The 19,670-nt window shown below is 45.2% G+C and overlaps 1 protein-coding gene across 5 annotated transcripts in view; it reads left to right on the top strand.

The window, feature by feature from the left end:
* The window catches only part of LOC101159564 (tyrosine-protein phosphatase non-receptor type 18), a 39,086-nt gene extending 25,353 nt beyond the window's left edge, over positions 1 to 13,733 (top strand). Inside the window, exons 13-17 of one of the 5 annotated variants that reach the window (XM_020701627.2) lie at positions 8,612 to 8,740; positions 9,526 to 9,636; positions 9,750 to 9,931; positions 10,022 to 10,114; positions 13,126 to 13,733. In XM_020701627.2, coding sequence (XP_020557286.1) covers positions 8,612 to 8,740; positions 9,526 to 9,636; positions 9,750 to 9,931; positions 10,022 to 10,114; positions 13,126 to 13,199 — 589 coding nt within the window. In that variant the 3' untranslated portion in view covers positions 13,200 to 13,733. Of the gene's footprint in view, positions 1 to 8,611; positions 8,741 to 9,525; positions 9,637 to 9,749; positions 9,932 to 10,021; positions 10,115 to 13,125 lie in introns of those variants that run through there. The other 4 variants (XM_020701628.2, XR_002289707.2, XM_011472968.3 and 1 more) reach the window with 4 other exon arrangements.
* The last annotated feature ends 5,937 nt before the right edge of the window (positions 13,734 to 19,670 follow it).

Below are 19,670 nucleotides of genomic sequence, written 5' to 3'. Positions count from 1 at the left end.
TTTGTAGTCTGTTAGCATCCAACTTAAGGTATTTGCACATCTGAGTGACAGACATCTGTCTGTCTACACACCTGTCTATGTGTCTGGTGCACATGTTTGTTTGCACAGCCAATTGTCTGTTTACAAAACCATCTTTTTTCCTTGTCAATGTGTCTTTACACTCATCTGTCTGTCTGCATACTCATATGTCTGTCTGCACACTCATCTGTCTGTCTACACACGCATCTGTCTGTCTGCATACTCATATGTCTGTCTGCACACTTATCTGTCTGTCTACACACGCATCTGTCTGTCTGCACACTCATATGTCTGTCTGCACACTCATCTGTCTGTCTACACACGCATCTGTCTGTCTGCACACTCATATGTCTGTCTGCACACGCATCTGTCTGTCTGCACACTCATATGTCTGTCTGCACACTCATCTGTCTGTCTACACACGCATCTGTCTGTCTGCACACTCATATGTCTGTCTGCACACTCATCTGTCTGTCTACACACGCATCTGTCTGTCTGCACACTCATATGTCTGTCTGCACACTCATCTGTCTGTCTACACACGCATCTGTCTGTCTGCACACTCATATGTCTGTCTGCACACTCATATGTCTGTCTGCACACTCATCTGTCTGTCTACACACTCATCTGCCTGTCTGCATACTCATATGTCTGTCTGCACACTCATCTGTCTGTCTACACACGCATCTGTCTGTCTGCACACTCATATGTCTGTCTACACACTCATCTATCTGTCTACACACGCATCTGTCTGTCTGCACACTCATATGTCTGTCTGCACACTCATCTGTCTGTCTGCACACTCATCTGTCTGTCTACACACTCATCTATCTGTCTACACACGCATCTGTCTGTCTGCACACTCATATGTCTGTCTGCACACTCATCTGTCTGTCTACACACTCATCTGTCTGTCTACACACTCATCTGTCTGTCTACACACTCATCTGTCTGTCTGTACACTCATCTGTCTGTCTACACACTCATCTGTCTGTCTACACACTCATCTGTCTGTCTGCACACTCATCTGTCTGTCTACACACGCATCTGTCTGTCTGCATACTCATCTGTCTGTCTGAATACTCATCAGCCTGTCTGCATACTCATATGTCTGTCTGCACACTCATCTGTCTGTCTGCACACTCATCTGTCTGTCTGCATACTCATCTGTCTGTCTACACACGCATCTGTCTGTCTGCACACTCATCTGTCTGTCTGCATACTCATATGTCTGTCTGCACACTCATCTGTCTGTCTGCACACTCATCTGTCTGTCTGCATACTCATCTGTCTGTCTACACACGCATCTGTCTGTCTGCACACTCATATGTCTGTCTGCACACTAATCTGTCTGTCTACACACGCATGTGTATGTCTGCACACTCATCTGTCTGTCTACACACTCATCTGTCTGTCTACACACTCATCTGTCTGTCTACACACTCATCTGTCTGTCTACACACTCATCTATCTGTCTACACACGCATCTGTCTGTCTGCATACTCATCTGTCTGTCTGCACACTCATCTGTCTGTCTGCACACTCATCTGTCTGTCTACACACTCATCTGTCTGTCTGCACAGTCATCTGTCTGTCTGTACACTCATCTGTCTGTCTGCACACTCATCTGTCTGTCTGTACACTCATCTGTCTGTCTACACACTCATCTGTCTGTCTACACACTCATCTGTCTGTCTACACACTCATCTATCTGTCTACACACGCATCTGTCTGTCTGCATACTCATCTGTCTGTCTACACACTCATCTATCTGTCTACACACGCATCTGTCTGTCTGCATACTCATCTGTCTGTCTGCACACTCATCTGTCTGTCTGCACACTCATCTGTCTGTCTACACACTCATCTGTCTGTCTGCACACTCATCTGTCTGTCTGTACACTCATCTGTCTGTCTGCACACTCATCTGTCTGTCTGTACACTCATCTGTCTGTCTACACATTCATCTGTCTGTCTACACACTCATCTGTCTGTCTGCACACTCATCTGTCTGTCTACACACGCATCTGTCTGTCTGCATACTCATCTGTCTGTCTGAATACTCATCAGCCTGTCTGCATACTCATATGTCTGTCTGCACACTCATCTGTCTGTCTACACACGCATCTGTCTGTCTGCATACTCATCTGTCTGTCTGAATACTCATCAGCCTGTCTGCATACTCATATGTCTGTCTGCACACTCATCTGTCTGTCTACACACGCATCTGTCTGTCTGCACACTCATCTGTCTGTCTGCACACTCATCTGTCTGTCTGCACACTCATATGTCTGTCTGCACACTCATCTGTCTGTCTACACACTCATCTGTCTGTATACACACTAATCTGTCTGTCTACACACGCATGTGTATGTCTGCACACTCATCTGTCTGTCTACACACTCATCTGTCTGTCTGCACACGCATCTGTCTGTCTACACACTCATCTGTCTGTCTACACACTCATCTGTCTGTCTACACACTCATCTGTCTGTCTACACACTCATCTGTCTGTCTGCACACTCATCTGTCTGTCTACACACTCATGTGTCTGTCTGCACACTCATCTGTCTGTCTACACACGCATCTGTCTGTCTGCATACTCATCTGTCTGTCTACACACGCATCTGTCTGTCTGCATACTCATCTGTCTGTCTACACACTCATCTGTCTGTCTGCACACTCATCTGTCTGTCTACACACTCATCTGTCTGTCTGCACACTCATCTGTCTGTCTACATACTCATCTGTCTGTCTACACACTCATCTGTCTGTCTACACACTCATCTGTCTGTCTGCACACTCATCTGTCTGTCTACACACTCATGTGTCTGTCTGCACACTCATCTGTCTGTCTACACACGCATCTGTCTGTCTGCATACTCATCTGTCTGTCTACACACGCATCTGTCTGTCTGCATACTCATCTGTCTGTCTACACACTCATCTGTCTGTCTGCACACTCATCTGTCTGTCTACACACTCATCTGTCTGTCTGCACACTCATCTGTCTGTCTACATACTCATCTGTCTGTCTACACACTCATCTGTCTGTCTACACACTCATCTGTCTGTCTACACACGCATGTGTCTGTCTACACACGCATCTGTCTGTCTGCATACTCATCTGTCTTTCTACACATGCATCTGTCTGTCTGCATGCTCATCTGTCTGTCTGCATACTCATCTGTCTGTCTGCACACTCATCTGTCTGTCTGCACACTCATCTGTCTGTCTGTACACTCATCTGTCTGTCTACACACTCATCTGTCTGTCTGCACACTCATCTGTCTGTCTACACACGCATCTGTCTGTCTACACACGCATCTGTCTGTCTGCATACTCATCTGTCTGTCTGAATACTCATCAGCCTGTCTGCATACTCATATCTCTGTCTGCACACTCATCTGTCTGTCTGTACACTCATCTGTCTGTCTACACACTCATCTGTCTGTCTACACATGCATGTGTCTGTCTACATACTCATCTGTCTGTTTACACACGCATGTGTCTGTCTGCACACTCATCTGTCTGTCTACACACGCATCTGTCTGTCTGCACACTCATTTGTCTGTCTACACACTCATCTGTCTGTCTACACACGCATCTGTCTGTCTGCACACTCATTTGTCTGTCTACACACGCATCTGTCTGTCTGCACACTCATTTGTCTGTCTACACACGCATCTGTCTGTCTACACACACATCTGTCTGTCTGCACACTCATCTGTCTGTCTGCATACTCATCTGTCTGTCTACACATGCATCTGTCTGTCTGCATTCTCATCTGTCTGTCTGCATACTCATCTGTCTGTCTGCACACTCATCTGTCCTCTGTTTAGAAGACAGAGCATCAGTCTGAGGTGTTAAATTTGCCTTCTCTCGCCCCTCATGCTATCATGTTACCGTGGAAACAAGGCTCAGTGAGTGCATTGGGGTGGGAGGTGAAAAGAACAGTGTGAAGGGAGGGATTGTTAGAAATGAAGGTGGACGGTTAAAACAATCATGTAGAATGGTGGCTGTAATGGGTGTGGGTGGGTGGGTGTCTCTTTTTACCTGGACTCTCCACCTGCTCTCACCTGTGTCTGTCCACCTGTCTGCACCTATCAAAGGCTGTGCTTTCTTTGTCCTTCAGCTGAACTTAAGCCACTCCCCCACTCCCACCTTTTTAACTGCTATTCTGATACTGACATGTAAAGTGATGCCAACGCAGAGTGAGTGAGGGAGGAGAAGGAAAACTGAAAGCTCGGTTGAAAAAGCCAAAAGAGGAGGAGCTTAGGAGAAGTCAAAGATCAGGAAGACACGATGATCTGATCAAAGTTCAGCACCTCTACCTGCTCTTCTGCCTCTCAGAGGCAACAAGCTCACCTGGTGAAGCGGAAGTGAGTGCTGTTGCTATGGCGACCACAACCTGCCGGAGGAGGAAGTGGGGAGTAGCTTTACTTCCTTTAAGTGTAAATATTCAGCAGCAGCTGTTCCTCTGGTGGTTCAGCTTCACACTCCAGGTTGTTCTGAGCGGCCGTTGGTGTGGAGGACAGCGTGTGCTGGGCTGTGCAGAGCCTTCATGGTGCCTTCATCCACACTTCCAGTTAACGGATCAACCTGGCCTGAAGAAAACTTGTGAGGTTTCTTCTGTTTTTACCTCTTTGAAATGTTCTTCTTTTTGTAAAAAGATGTTTTAAATCCTTGTGAGGTTTTGATCCCATTTCTCCTTTAGTGTTTCTGAGGTTGTGTCTCAGTACTTTAAGGAACGTGGGTCTGTTTCTGGTGGATTTTTGTCTCTGTGTGCTCAATGATTTTGAGCTGTTTGAAGGCATTTGAGAATAGAAAACCCCATTTTTCCTTGAGGGGCTGGAGTTCAGACTGGACCGGTCCCCAGTGGGATGCAGCAGCGTTCGCACCCTGCAGGTTTAGTCTCAGTCATGCATTTTAATGAGGTGTCTCCAGAATCCTGACCTTTGACCTTTTCTTCTTAGCTCTGCAGCATTCCTTCTTCTTATATCTTTTTATTTTTCAGCAGATTTTTCATCCAAACATCCAGTCTGTCTCCCTTTCTTTACAGTAACTGTATCGCAGTTTTTAGTGAAGCTACAAACATGCCTCGTCTTTTCCTTTAGGTTTTTCAGTGTGACGTTATGGAGTATTGGAAAATGTAAGGCCTGCTTTTGCTCATGCAGAGTTTAAAAACATAGATAAACAGTTTTCTGTTCTCGTTCAGGAAGTGAAAAAGCTCACAGTCGTGATTTAAAGATGAGGAGAGAAGAATAGGACATATTTACCTCTTGGTAGGGCTGCAAACAACCAAAAAGATCATTTCCATTTCACTGCAACAGTTTAATTGAAATAAGAGTCAACCCTAGTCTCCATAGGAGATCTAGCATAAGAGCTCCATCCGATTGGTCAACAACTTGAGTTCGTACAAATGCATGAAAGGACACAATTTGATTTGTTAAATACTTCAAGCTGCCGTAAGATTGTTTAAGCACATTTAGGGTAACCATTTATTGCAATTTCCGACGTCTTTTGCGATATGTGTGTTGCACAGCTTGATATCGCGATAATGATCAATTTGCAATTTATTGTGCAGGCTTTCCCTTTTGGCATGTCCCTTCAGAGGTCACCACAGCCAATCAGCTTTCTCTGATTCACACAGGAAGTTTGGCAGAAATTTCCTCCCTGACACAACCTTGTCTGTAATCCAGGCTGGGGACCGGCACAGGGACACCCAGACATGGCCTCCCTTGTGGCTACATAGTTCGGCAGTAGCTCACTATGCCCCCCGGGAATCGAACCCTGGTTTCCATGTGCCAGTCCTGCACCTATCCAGCAGAGAAGAACATGAGATGAGAGCAGGAAAGACTGGCCTGTGTGTGAGCATCAGACGTCTGCTGTTGTGAGACCTGCAGCCAAAGCCACACTGCACGCCTTTTACTTTCATCAGAGGGGGGCTTTCCACAAACTTCACTCCGTCTTTCCCATTTTTAAGCCGTCGCTTTAACAGCTGACAGCCTAATCCAGCATCCGAGCACAAACAAACTCTGAAAAGCCTAAAGATGAGCTTTTGGGGGCCTTTTACAGCACACACACGTGTTTGCGTTTCTGCAGCTTCTCACATTATAACAGTGACTGCATCTAGACTAACAAGTCCTACTCATACACGAGTCACAGCAGAACACATAGTCACTCAAAACAATAATCTGACAATTACACTAAGATGGAGTTATTTGTATCTGTGCTCCAGCTGTTATGGTCATGTTAAAAAACTTCTCATCCCAGCTAAGGTAAAGTCTGCAAACGTCTTTACTCAAGAGATTCTAGTTCAAACAAGCCATTAGTCATGTTTTTCCAACAGTTCAGACATGAGTTTGGTAACTTGTCATTCACTCTCCCCCATGAAGAGTTGGTTGATGTTGAACATGCAGACCGTAGAGAAAAATCCAACTTCACCAGAAGGTGGAAGGAATCCATCAGAAAACACTGACAGGACTGCAGATGGATGTTGATGTTCACATTTCCATTACTTGAATATTCCAGAAACAACAGCCCCTGTTTTACCCGTTTATCCCAGCTGAGCTGTGCAGAAAGGAACCCTGCTTTCTTTGTCCTGTTGTAAAAACATTGGTTTTGTTAACTATAACCAGTGGACACCCTAACCTTAACAAATGTTCATTTAAAGCTCAAACTAACTGGAGCGTGGACATAGCTTTCTCTCTCAAAGCCATTAAAACAGTCTAGATGATTTGACTAGATGAACTGATTCCCTTTTCTTTCCTCCTGCCCTCTGAGAGCATGAAAACTAGCTTCCAGCAGCTGCTTGTTTTTGGAAGCTGATGAGTTTGAAGACCAAAAAGCTTCGTCCTCTGATTGTCACATATTGATGCATGCCTGTTATCTGACTGCATCAGTTACCCTGAGGACATTTTCAGACTTTTTCATGGCTCACCGTTCTATGGTGCTTTGCTTATTTTCTACATCAACTGCAGACACATTTTTCACTTCCTGCTTTTTTTCACTTCCTCTCTTTGACTTCCGGGCCGTCTGGTCGCATTAGAGAACCAGAGACCTCTGACTTGGTTCAGGTTCAGGTGAGTCTTTACACCTGTCTTTACAGAAACAAGGTCTTGTCCAGACCAACCAGCTCAGTGTGAATCCTTCTCAGTGGGAGGAAAAAAGAGCTCTCAATCTGTTGAAAATGGTTCCTTTTTTGGGCGGGGGGATTATAAAAGAACATGCATATGTTTATAATGTCTCTTCTCTGTGTGTGTTGGGGGGTATGAGCATGTGTGTGTGCGTGTAGGTGTGCGTGTGTGTGTGTTGGGGGGTATGGGCATGTGTGTGTGCGTGTAGGTGTGCGTGTGTGTGTGTGTGTAGGTGTGCGTGTGTGTGTGTGTGTAGGTGTGCGTGTGTGTGTGTGTGTGTGTTGGGGGGTATGAGCATGTGTGTGTGCGTGTAGGTGTGCGTGTGTGTGTGTTGGGGGGTATGGGCATGTGTGTGTGCGTGTAGGTGTGCGTGTGTGTGTGTGTGTAGGTGTGCGTGTGTGTGTGTGTGTGTGTTGGGGGGTATGTGCATGTGTGTGTGCGTGTAGGTGTGCGTGTGTGTGTGTGTGTAGGTGTGCGTGTGTGTGTGTTGGGGGGTATGGGCATGTGTGTGTGCGTGTAGGTGTGCGTGTGTTTGTGTGTGTGTGTTGGGGGGTATGGGCATGTGTGTGTGCGTGTAGGTATACGTGTAGGTGTGCGTGTGTGTGTGCGTGTAGGTGTGTGTGTTTGTGTGTGTGTTGGGGGGTATGTGCATGTGTGTGTGCGTGTGTGTGTGTGTGGGTGTGTGTGTGTGTGTGTAGGTGTGTGAGTATACATACAGAAACCTGCACTATGAAACATAGGAGCAGTGACACAGACATTTATACAAGAATAACTCCAACTGAAAAACTCTTATTAGAGGATGAGTCATTGGGATGAAATGGTTCCAGTCAGAAAACAGACTTGTAACCTCACTAAATGTAAAAAGTTGTTCAGGTTTCAGCTGAGATGGTTCCAACCTTTGCTCATTTCTGCTTATAGACACATCCGGGCTGTAAAGTGAGAACGTTTGTCCATTTCTGGTTCTTTGGTTTCAGCCAGTTCTGTTTGCAGTCAGATGTGGGGAGAGGAAGCTCAGCACTCACAAAGCAGCTACAGAGAAGAAAGCAGTTTGAGTTTTAAAGACTGCTTCTCCTGGAAAAAGACGGGAACTGAGTTGAACCTGGACCATTTCTTAAATCTCCATAAGGAGATTAAAGAAACTTTTTGTCAGATTGATTCGCTTTACTTCTAAAGTGGCAGAGATGAAAGACAAACTCCAGACCCTTTGCAGTAGTGTGTCACTGAAATGACAGAAACCTCCAAACAGCTCTGAATGTTGAAGCCATCAATGAATTCACTGCATACCTACTCACTCACAGAGGGACATTTGCCTTCGTCTGACACGATCCTGGCTGGGAGACGTGCTTTAGTGTCGCTCGTTATCGTTCACTTCGTCAGTGAGGAAGACTGATCCAGAGATGTGATGAGGTGCTTCCACCACTGAGCTGCAGATGTTTTCTCCACCTCTGTGTCAGCAGCTGCACCCAGAAACCCGACATGAACGACACATACGCTGTGGTCAACAAACCCAAGAAAAGCCATCCGCCTCCACCCGGCCCCGCCTACCCTCCTGCAGCCACGCCCACACCCAGCACTGCCAGCAGGTAAGGTGACACCTTCACGACAGTTCAGGAGGAAATTCTCAGATTGCTTTCAATTTCCATTTTTATTTGTGATTATTTAACACTTTCTGACTGACAAATGCTAAAGATGAACATTTATTCAGGGTCTGAACTGTTCCACTTCTCTAGATCAGAGTGTTTTTGGAGGATCTGTCTTTTTAGCCCGTCTTTCTACTCAGTAATGACACCGATTCTGCAGTCAGTGAACTGGCTCCGTTCATCCGGGTTACCTTTCTTATCAGCCTGAGCTCCTCGCAGTTTGTTAGGCACTTTAAATGACTGACGGCGTGGAGCAGGGCTGTGATTGGCCGGGTGATGACCAAATCAGTAATTTGATTTGATTTATTGATTTATTTCAAGCATTGCAGTCAAAGCAATAAAGAATTTACACATTTTTATCAAACTAATTACAGAAATGTTGAAATGCATAGATTAAAAAGACTAAAAATAAAACAAAACAAAAAAGTCACTCAAATAACATTTGCTTAATTAAATATAGAAAGTAGAGCTTGAGTTATTGCTTGCAAAGGAGTGTGAAGAAGCAAACTTATATAACCCCACCCCATCAATGAAACTCTTTATCCAAGAAAGAGAGTCACGTAAATGTGAGATGACAGACTTCTTTTGGATGGGGCGTATCCAGCGCCCCCACCCCCACACACTAGTGGCACCCCAGCATTTGCCGAATTGGCCCCTGATTTGTCTGCTGTGCATCTTGTTTCCTGTTTTCCTTGGAGAGTTTTTTAACCACAGCCCTTTTTGGTTAGTGTGACAGTGAACACGCAGAGGGTCAGACTCCGCCCATTGCGAGCTGTGTGTGATGATCACTGCCTCAGTGATGATGCAGCTAGAATGTGGACTCAGCTCCTGTTTGGTTGGTCAGAACTTCCTTATGGACCCTTAAATCTCATTTTCATTTCTTTTTAATGGGATTCCTGTGTCTCTGTGAGAACAGCATCCATTCTCAGTCAATATCTGTTTCTTTTGGAAGGTCGCTGCCCTTCTCCCATCACTATGACAACGACCCCTCAGCAGCATCCACTGCTCCCATCTACAGCACAGTCAAGCCCAGACTGAAGCCACACAGCCTGCCCCCCTCCGCCACACCCATCTACGACATAGCGAAGCCAAGCATTCAGTCGTGGGAGGGGCCGGAGAATCACCTGACACGCGGTGGGTGGGGTGGGGTGAGGTGGGATTCATGCATCTTTCAGGAGCTGGGTAACGTGTAGGATGTGACCGTGTCCCTCTTCTCTCCTGCAGCTGAAAGTGTTTCTTCAGCAGAAGCGGATAATGATTATGAGATCTTCTCCTCCTCAGCAGGAGCAGTGAGCAGCTGTTCACCTGTTGGCCTTGGTGAGAAGACCTGCACACTTCTTTTTACAGCTGTTTCTCCAGCTCCTCCCTGCTGCAGCTCTCTGTGGTTTGGAAAATAACTACTCTGTTCTAAGATTGTCATGGTACCTTTAACCCTTGTGCTATCCTAGGCACTTTGACGTTGGGAGTTGGGTCATCTAGACCCACTAGACAGTGCTCTGAACCTTTTTTCTTCAATGATTTGTGATCTTCACTGGTGTCCATGGATTACATGAAATCTTTCCACCTTTATCCACCTTTGTCATGGGAGGGAGAACACGTCAATGCAAGGATCGGGTCATCTGGACCCCGTAAGATAACAAAAGGGTTAACACTGTCAGGATGTGGGAGAGAGCAGCGTGAACGCGCGGAGGGGGCGTGTCTGCGGCTGTGAATGCGGACCAGTCTATTATGGGATGGAAAGTTCTTGTAAAAAGACAGTCAGTGGTAATCTCGTAGGGGACACATGAACCCAAACTGCAGAGGATGTGGACAGGTAGAGAGGCGGGGGCGGGGCTTCGACTCACCGCTTATGATACCAGACCCACAACAAACTAACAGCTGCTTACTAATAAAAATAGTTGTCATCCATAAATGAATATCATTTATTGGGTTTACTGGAGTTCATGAAAAGTTAAAAAATGTACAAACAGGAGTCTGCATCAAAGTGAATCTGTTTCCACCATCTCCCTCATCTTAACTCTGTGTGTTTGACAGACGGAAAAGTCTCTTCAAGGTTGTGGAAAATGGACAAAAGATCAAAGCAAACAGAAGTGTCCAGTTTAGAAAGAAGAAAAACACTCCAAGGATAAAGGAATGCAGGCGGGGTCCAAAATGAACACTCGCTGGGCGCCAAATACGACCACATTTACTGATAGAGGTGAAAAATCTGGAGCAACATTTGGTTAATGAAGGTTTGCACTTAATCAGACTAGTTTGATTAACCAGACTAGTCTGGTTAATCATCTCATTGGTGGATTTCATCTAAGCTTCTCTGTTCTCACATACAGTCAATGCTTCAGATGCCATCTACACAATCGTTTGTGTTTTTTGTTCAGTTTGATGTGACACTGACGCACAAACAAAGAAGAATATGTCTTTTAGTTTCCATTGATGTTCATTCATAAAGCCGACAGAAAAATGACAGGAAGAATCCAGATCAGAATTCAGATCAAGAAAAACAGAAAAATGTGGGAATTTTTACCAGAAGGAGCCTTCAAAAAGGAAACACAAACTGATGCGTGTTAAGAACTAACTACCGGTACACACTTTCTGTGAATTCAACAACACAAGTATGTTTTACTAATGTTTAATAAAAAAGTAAAATAAATGATCTTGTTTCGCCCAGGGCGTCAAACTAGTCAGGACCACTTCTGAGGACAGTATATGTGGAATGAGGTTGAAGGAGAATAACGAGTGGAAACTTTAGAAACCAGTGAAATGATGCCGTTCACTGGAACACCGGGTTTTCTGCTGTGGCTCCTGTGTTTTCATTTTGTGTTTTCGGATCCAAACGGCTCTTTGAAGGGCAGAGGTTGCCGACCCCTGCTCTGGCCTGATGTCAGAAGTTGGGCAGGAAGCCCTTATTCAGGATTCATCTGACAGTATGTCCCAGAAGTCATTTGAGCTTTCTTTAAGCTGGACTTTAGGAGGCCGCGCAGTTCTGCCTCCTCTGCTGCAGCTGGGGCTGGATGAGAGATGCTGGTGTGTCTGGACATGGTAGCAGCTGCGAAGAGGCTTCAGTTAATCTGCCAACCTGTGTTTCATCTGAACACAAACAGCATGAAGTTTTCAACCAAATCAGACAAATACAAACAGGGACATTAAGTGAATTCTGTTCGCTTCACCAGCTGTTCAGAACACCAAACTAAGTTTAGACAAGGATGCAGACAAGAGGCAGAACGGGTGGGGGTCCATCTGAAGAGAAACATGCTGTTCAACCGGAGAGCAAGGAGAGTACAGAGGATCTGAAAGCCATGAACATGGGTGAGATTTACTTTATCAATAGATTACAGAAGTGGAACTGTCTCGTCAGACACGGATCTCAGCCTGAAAGCTGAGGATCAGCCACAGAATCATCAGACGACGACAGACTAGACTTTGACTGAAGTCGCAAACCGATGATGCAGGAGGGCAGGAGGGAGGACGGGGGAGGAGGGAGCAACAGCCAGTAAGGAGGAAAAACAAATGGTGATGACATTTAGAGAAAAAGCATTGAAGCAGACAAGCTACTGGAGCAAGCTAGCCCCATCTTCCTTTCTTTAGCAGGTGGATCCTCTGAGGGCCGCTTTCCACAGAAGTTTCTGTTTTACACAATAAATAAACCTATTTGCAGCCTGCTAGCAGCATTATTTATTAGTCATGAAATGATGGCTGAGTTCACTCATTTACATTTTCTCATCATTTAAATGTATGGTTTTTATTACCAGGAGGGTGGAGTTAACAAAAGTCTTCCTTAACATTAACCATCCATGCAAACATGTCTATGGAGTTAAACAGTGAAAAACACATTACTGTGTGGAGAGAGAACGCCACAGCAGTCCAACGCCATTATGAACAGGAGGGGAGGAGATTTCACAAAAGTTTCACTGATTTAATTGAATCCAGTCGCAGTCCAACTAGTGAATACAACATCCTAAAGACACGTTTTCACCTGGAACAGCAAACGCATTTGACATTTAGCCAATCCTAGGTTTGACTGTAGAGTTGAGAGGTTTGGGTTAGAAACTGCTCGTTGCTGCTCTGGAGCATGCTCAGATGACCCCAAACACCTCAGAGTCAGTGTGATCCTTCTCCCCAGCTCACCACATTCCAGGTAGCTGTCGACAGGCTAAGCCCCCCTCTCTCTGCCCCCCCCACCACCTCACTTATACATTAAATGTCTTTGGGAATCAAGTCAGTCACTCCTGCTCTGTGATACTTTTTTCCGCCTCTCGTGTTGTTGTTTTTCTTTTTTACCGTTGATTATAGTTGAGAAGGGCTCAGACACGTTCCTCTGCATCTGTTTTCAGGGTTCAACTGTCGCGTTCCAAAGCCCAAAGGACCCAGAAATCCTCCAGCGCAGTGGAGTCGGCTTGAAAGATGATTACAGAGACCCATGGGACTGATCAACCAGAACCAAGTCAGAGACGATTCCTGTTTGAGTGCTCTGCGGATCAACATCTGTCATCTGATTGGCTAATAAAAGATCAAGAATGGACAATGACACTAAAATTGACGGCTTTCTTTTTACTATGGTTTTAACATGATGACTGCTCTTAAAAACTATTCAAAACGCCACTTTGACACTTTTCTTAGCCAAATGCATTTGAAAAGTAAATCGAAAGCTTTTATTTAAAAAAAATCATGTTGAAACTATGTTCAGAGGTATCATTTTGAAATTTCTCAAAGCAATTTTCTAATTTTCTCCATCAAATGTGGTGTTTTGAATTTACATCTTTATTCTAGTTTGAAAAATAGTTTTATTCTGAACAAACTCCAAATGTATTATTTTCTTCTCTCACCATCAATGTAAAATGCCCATATCTGAAAGAGCTGAATGATTTTACGACAGTAGAAAGAGAAACTGTTTTTGCTCACGTCTTCAGTAAAAATGCATTTATGAGGCTGAAGTGCCAAAGGGAACATGATCTCTCAATCCAGTAACTCAATCAGTGAATCTGCACCATCTCTTAAAATGTGGAAAAGTGATTTTCCTCTTGAGGAGAAGCAGATGGCATCCGTTTTTTGTCCTTCACACATAAATTTTGTTCTTGTTGGAAAATAATTGGCCTGTCAGGAACCACCAATGCACATAGTGACCACCAGGGGGCAGCACAGAAAGCTGGAAGCAGTGGAGAGGCTGAGTGCAAAGAGCAGAATGTAACAGATGTCTGAACAAAAATTGCACATGGAGGGTTGGAGACGGTTGTTGGAATAGAAATCTATTTGTGATCACAAAGCTTCATTTGTGAGGGCCGTCTCATGAGGACAGTGGTGTCCTCTTGACTGACATGTGACCTGGTGTAGATTAGTTAAGTCAAGGCAAACCTCACACCAAAGCTCCCCTCCTTCACATGCACAGCGTGTGGAGGAGGCTCCTCCCCGTGTGCACAGCAGCCTGCCAGGTTTCCAGCCTCATGCTTGTGCCTCTCCTGTGTTCTGCTGTAATGCTGCTGTAGCTGCAGATCTGTGCTGTTTGTGATCTGTGCATGTTCTACCCATCCTGTTGTCTCTTCTGGGTGCGGGGTCTGCTTTGCCGGCCCCGTTTATTCTTCTACCTTCCCCAGTTTTATCATTTATATATATATATATATATATATATATATATTTTTTTTTTTTAACTTGTCCTGTCCAACAGCTGGGCAGACAGATGAGAGCTGAGGGCCTCTTGTGTTGAACATATTTTACTTTAACAAGAGGGGTTATTAATCTTCAGACAAACCAAAGGTATGTCTGAATAAACCCCTTTTGTAATTGAGGCCAAACTTTATTAATTTCAAACATGTCTGAAAATCTTTGGTGTTGGACCGGACGGAAAAGGAAAGAGGGGAAGAAGAGAGAGGGATGTTAGAGAGAGGGGGGGTAGGGGGTGATAATAGGAGGGGAAGGGGGATAAGACCATGAAGCAGCATAAAGCAACAAGTTAACTGGTTGTTAATCATTATGGTAAGGTTCAAATGTAGAAAAAAAAAAAAAAAGGGGGCGGAGCCTGTCCACACACACACTCAAATGTTATAAACACACCTGCTAGCTGCAAAAATGTCCACCTGTCGACATGTACACAAAACAGATAGTGTTCACACGCATACTTATGCCTTAAAACCAACTAGTGTGAAATATTTCAGTCATTCAGTCATGCAAACTGTTAGTGCAAAGGTGAGCTAACACCAGTGCTCAGGTGAGTATTTATGTTCTTCTAAAATGGATGGTGGAACGTGAAAAGAAGGAGGGAGAGTGCCCAGCCATCCCCACCCCAAGACCCCCACCGGAGCAGCAGCGGCAGCCGGAATCCCCCCAACGCCACACGGGAACCGGCAGGGAACAACCGCCGCCCGGGCAACCAAGCCCGCCACCCAGGCCAGGGCCAGCAGGGCCGCCGCAAGGCCCCCAGAGCCAGAGGCCAGGGACGCACGGAGGGAAAGAGAGCGCCGCCCCAGCCCAACCAGGAGAGCAGCCCCCCCGCCGCGCCGGGAGAACCCAACGCAGGGCCCCACCTGAGAAGGACGCCCACAGCCCCAAACGAGCACCCCACCACCACCCAGGGGTTCCGGGCATCCCCCCGCCCCAACCCCAGGTACGAGCCAGGACCCCCCAAGGGAGACCCGCTCCGCACTCCAGGCAGCCACCCGCCCGGCCCACGGTTGGTCCAGGGAGGAGCGAGGCAGGGGCCCGCCGCCCCCGCCCAGGAGGGGGGAACCCCGGGGAGAAAAGAGGGCCCACAAGGGGTGTTGTAAATATGGCCCGACCAGGCTCGGCCACAGTTGGAAATTTGGCGGGGCCCAGCACTCAGGAGCAAGGACCAGAACCCACCCCCCAGGGACCAGACACCCCCGGCTCAGATGTAATGTGAACCCCCCCACCGCGCGGAGAGAGCACCGACGGGCCCAGGAAGCCGGCACCCCGGGGACACGGCCGCCGCTGCAAAGGGGCCCGTACCCCCCACCAGGGAAGAGGCAGGGGACAGACGGACCCAGGTCCCACCTTCCTTGCAAAATGTGTGTGCGTGTATGTGTGTTTGAAAGGGTGTGTGTGTGCATGTGTGTGTGTTTATGTTGGGATGTATATATTGAGGGGGGAGGGGTGTGTGTACTAAGGGGGGTGCGGTTAAAATTGGCGGGTAGGGCACTAAGGGGACATCTCCTGATTACTCACAGTGACGTCCCCTCACCCTCCCCACCAAGGGGCCCTAAATGTCTAAGGTGCGGTTAAAATTGGCGGGTAGGGTGCTAGGAGGACATCCGCTGCTTGCTGGCAGTGATGTCCAAGCACCCCCCCTACCAAGGGCCCTACATGTCTAAGGTGCAAATAAAACCGAAAGAGGGGGGGCCCACTCCATACGGCAACCACAGGAGGGGGGCCACTGCCTAGTAAACCACCCCCCCAAGGCTCATCGCAGGCTAAGCCCCCCACCCCCTCACCCTATTATGAGGTTATATGAGGAAGGGGGTAAGTTGGGGACAGATGATAGACTGTCCCCCGGTGGTCAAACAGCTGAGACCCATCTTGAACATCCTCTGTCCAGTGTAGTAAATTCTGTGAAGAGTTTTGAAATGGATTAGCTGCAGATTTGGACTTTTTGTCATTTTAAAGGTGTTTAGACAAAGTTCTGACCAAAAACTTTCATCTGTGCTGATGCTCAAATCCGCATCCCATTTTGTTGTCGGAAGTGAAATATTGTTATCTAAATTACATAAAGGTTTGTATATTTTGGAGAGAGTTTTATTCATTGAGAAATTGATCAGAGTGGTAACTACATCTGGTAGCTTTAAATCGTTGTCTCTGTATTTAAACTTTTTAGTAATAATTGATTTAAGTTGCTGATATTCCAAGAAGTTATATATTCCATGTTTGTCTTTAAGTTCCTGGGGAGTTATGAATCTTCTATCAATAATTATGTGCTCTAGTTGTTTTATGCCCCCTGCTTGCCAAGCTGGGAAGTGGATCATTTTTTTGTTTATGAGGATGTCTGGGTTGTTCCAGATGGGTGTCATTTTGCACGGTTGAATTGATGATTTTGATATTTTGAGAAATTCCCACCAGGCTGTTAAAGTGGCATTTATATTAATACTTTTGAAACAATCCTGTTTTTTAACTATTTGGCTAATAAATGGAAGATCTGACAGGTTGATCTTTCCACATAACGCCTGTTCCAAGTCTAACCATGAGTTGGTTTCTGGATTATTTTTTAACCATTTTAAGATGTATTGTAATCTATTTGCAAGAAAGTAATTGTGGAAGTTAGGTAATTCTAATCCTCCACAGCTTTTTGCAGATTTTAAAGTTTTTAGACTAATTCTTGCAGGTTTATTGTTCCATAGAAAGCTTGATATGGATGAGTCTAATGTTTTGAACCATTTTAATGGCGGTTGTGTGGGAATCATTGAGAAGAGATAATTAACTTTGGGTAAGATTTTCATTTTTACCGTGGCAACCTTGCCCATAAGGGACAAAGGCAGGTTGGTCCAGCGTGTTAGATCGTCCTGTATGCTTTTCAGTAATGGGGTGTAGTTTAGCTGCACCAGTTCTGATATTTTGGGGGAAAAATAAATACCTAGATATTTTATATTGCCTGATTTAACTGGTATTGTGAGTCCTTGCTCCGCATTACTGTTCAGTGGTAATAAAACAGATTTATTCCAATTAATGGAATAGTCTGATATAGGAGAGAATTCATTAATGATTGTTGCCGTTTCATTTACAGAATGTATATTACTTAAAAACAGTAATATGTCATCTGCATAGAGACTAATTTTATGATGGCTGTGTTTGGTTTTAATTCCTTTAATACTCTCATTCTGTCTTATTGCTGCAGCTAGAGGCTCGATAAATATTGCAAAAAGAGAGGGGGAGAGTGGGCAACCCTGTCTAGTTCCTCTTCCAAGAAAAAACCTGTTGGAAGTCTGTTTATTAGTTCTAACTGATGCATTGGGGTTGTGATATAATATTTTGATCCAATTGATGAATGATTCTCCAAACCCAAACTTATGGAGGGCAGCAATGAGGAACATCCAATTTACTCTATCAAAGGCTTTTTCAGCATCCAGTGATAGTATAGTCATTTCCTGGTTTTTGATGGTGGCAAAGTCTATTATGTTAACGAGTCTGCGGACATTGTCATCCGAGTGTCTGCCTTTGATGAATCCAGTTTGATCAAAGTCAATTATGTGAGGAGTGACTTTTTCTATTCTCTGTGCTAGTGCTTTGCAGATAATTTTTACATCTGCATTAATTAAAGAAATGGGGCGATAGCTTGAAGGACTCGTGGGGTCTTTGTCTGGTTTTAGAAGAAGGATAATGTTGGTAGAGTTCATGTTAGGTGGTAGAGATTGGCTTTCATTGATAAATTTTACCGTTTTATAAAACGTTGGTGCCAGTTGTTCCCAGAATTCCTTATAAAACTCTGCAGGAAAGCCGTCAGGCCCTGGTGCTTTACCATTAGGCATAAGTAACAGAGCTTCATGAAGCTCAGACAACGAGAGCGGAGAGTCTAAATTTGTGATTTGATCTTCGTTTAACTTGGGCAGGTTTATATTGTTGAGAAATGAGTTGATGCTTTGTTCTGATGGATTGATCTGTGGAGTGTATAAGTTTTGATAAAAGTCTTTAAACGCATTATTAATTTTTACTGGGTCATGGGTGACATTCCCTGTTTGGTCCATAATCGAAGTGATTGTTGATTTTTCTTTATTAATTTTAAGCTGATTAGCTAGAAATTTGCCAGATTTATTTGAGTTTTCATATCTTTCCAGTCGAAGCCTTTGTATCTGGAATTGTGTTTGTTTATTGATGATGTCATTTAACTGCAGCTTTAAATTTTTCAGGTCCCCCAGTATGTGTTCCTGTGCAGAAGCAGCATAAGCAGTCTCCAGAGTTTTTATTTTATTTCCTAATTCTAATAAATCTGCTTTCTCCTTGCGTTTTTTTATGCGTTGAATAAGAGATGATTTTCCCTCTCATGACTGCTTTTGCTGCTTCCCAAAGAATACTTGGTGATATTTCAGAAGTATCGTTGAATTCTAAGAAGGTTGCCCACTCTTTTTTAAAGAATTCAATAAATTCCTGCTCTTTTAACAGAGATGTATTAAACCTCCAGGTTGAACCCGGTTGAATTTTACTGAGTTTTTTTGCAATTGCTAAAACACTAATTGGCACTTTCCAACCAGTTGATCAACAACTCTTTTCTCAAAAACATCACTCTTTGATGTAAACCTAAAACAAAGTTTGCACAACTCTGGGTCTACTCTTTGCAGAACACGTGACACATTTGCGTTAAAACACAGCTGGCTCTCAGAACACAAAAAGTTAAAAGAGGCAAAACTCAAACTCTGCTCCAGCACAGCAGTCAGCATCAACACACATCTGACCAAATCTGCAGACACTTGTTGCAGATCCACAGCAGTGAATAAAGGACAACTCTGGAACAACTGAGCGGCTTATTAAAGATTTATAACAGAGCATGACCCGCACCAAGACCTGGACCCGCACCAAGACCTGGACCCGCACCAAGACCAGGACCTGCATCAAGACCTGGACCCGCACCAAGACCTGGACCTGCACCAAGACCAGGACCTGCATCAAGACCTGGACCCGCACCAAGACCTGGACCCGCACCAAGACCTGGACCCGCACCAACACCTGGACCCGCACCAAGACCTGGATCCACATCAAGACCTGGACCTGACCAAAGACCTGGACCTGCATCAAGATCTGGACCCACATCGAGACCTGGACCCGCACCAAGACCAGGACCTGCATCAAGACCTGGACCCGCACCAAGACCTGGACCCGCACCAAGACCAGGACCTGCATCAAGATCTGGACCCACATCGAGACCTGGACCCGCACCAAGACCAGG

The sequence above is a fragment of the Oryzias latipes genome, chromosome 7 (assembly GCF_002234675.1).
Source record: "Oryzias latipes chromosome 7, ASM223467v1".
Classification (NCBI taxonomy): domain Eukaryota; kingdom Metazoa; phylum Chordata; class Actinopteri; order Beloniformes; family Adrianichthyidae; genus Oryzias; species Oryzias latipes.
This window is presented reverse-complemented; position numbering and strand designations above follow the sequence as displayed.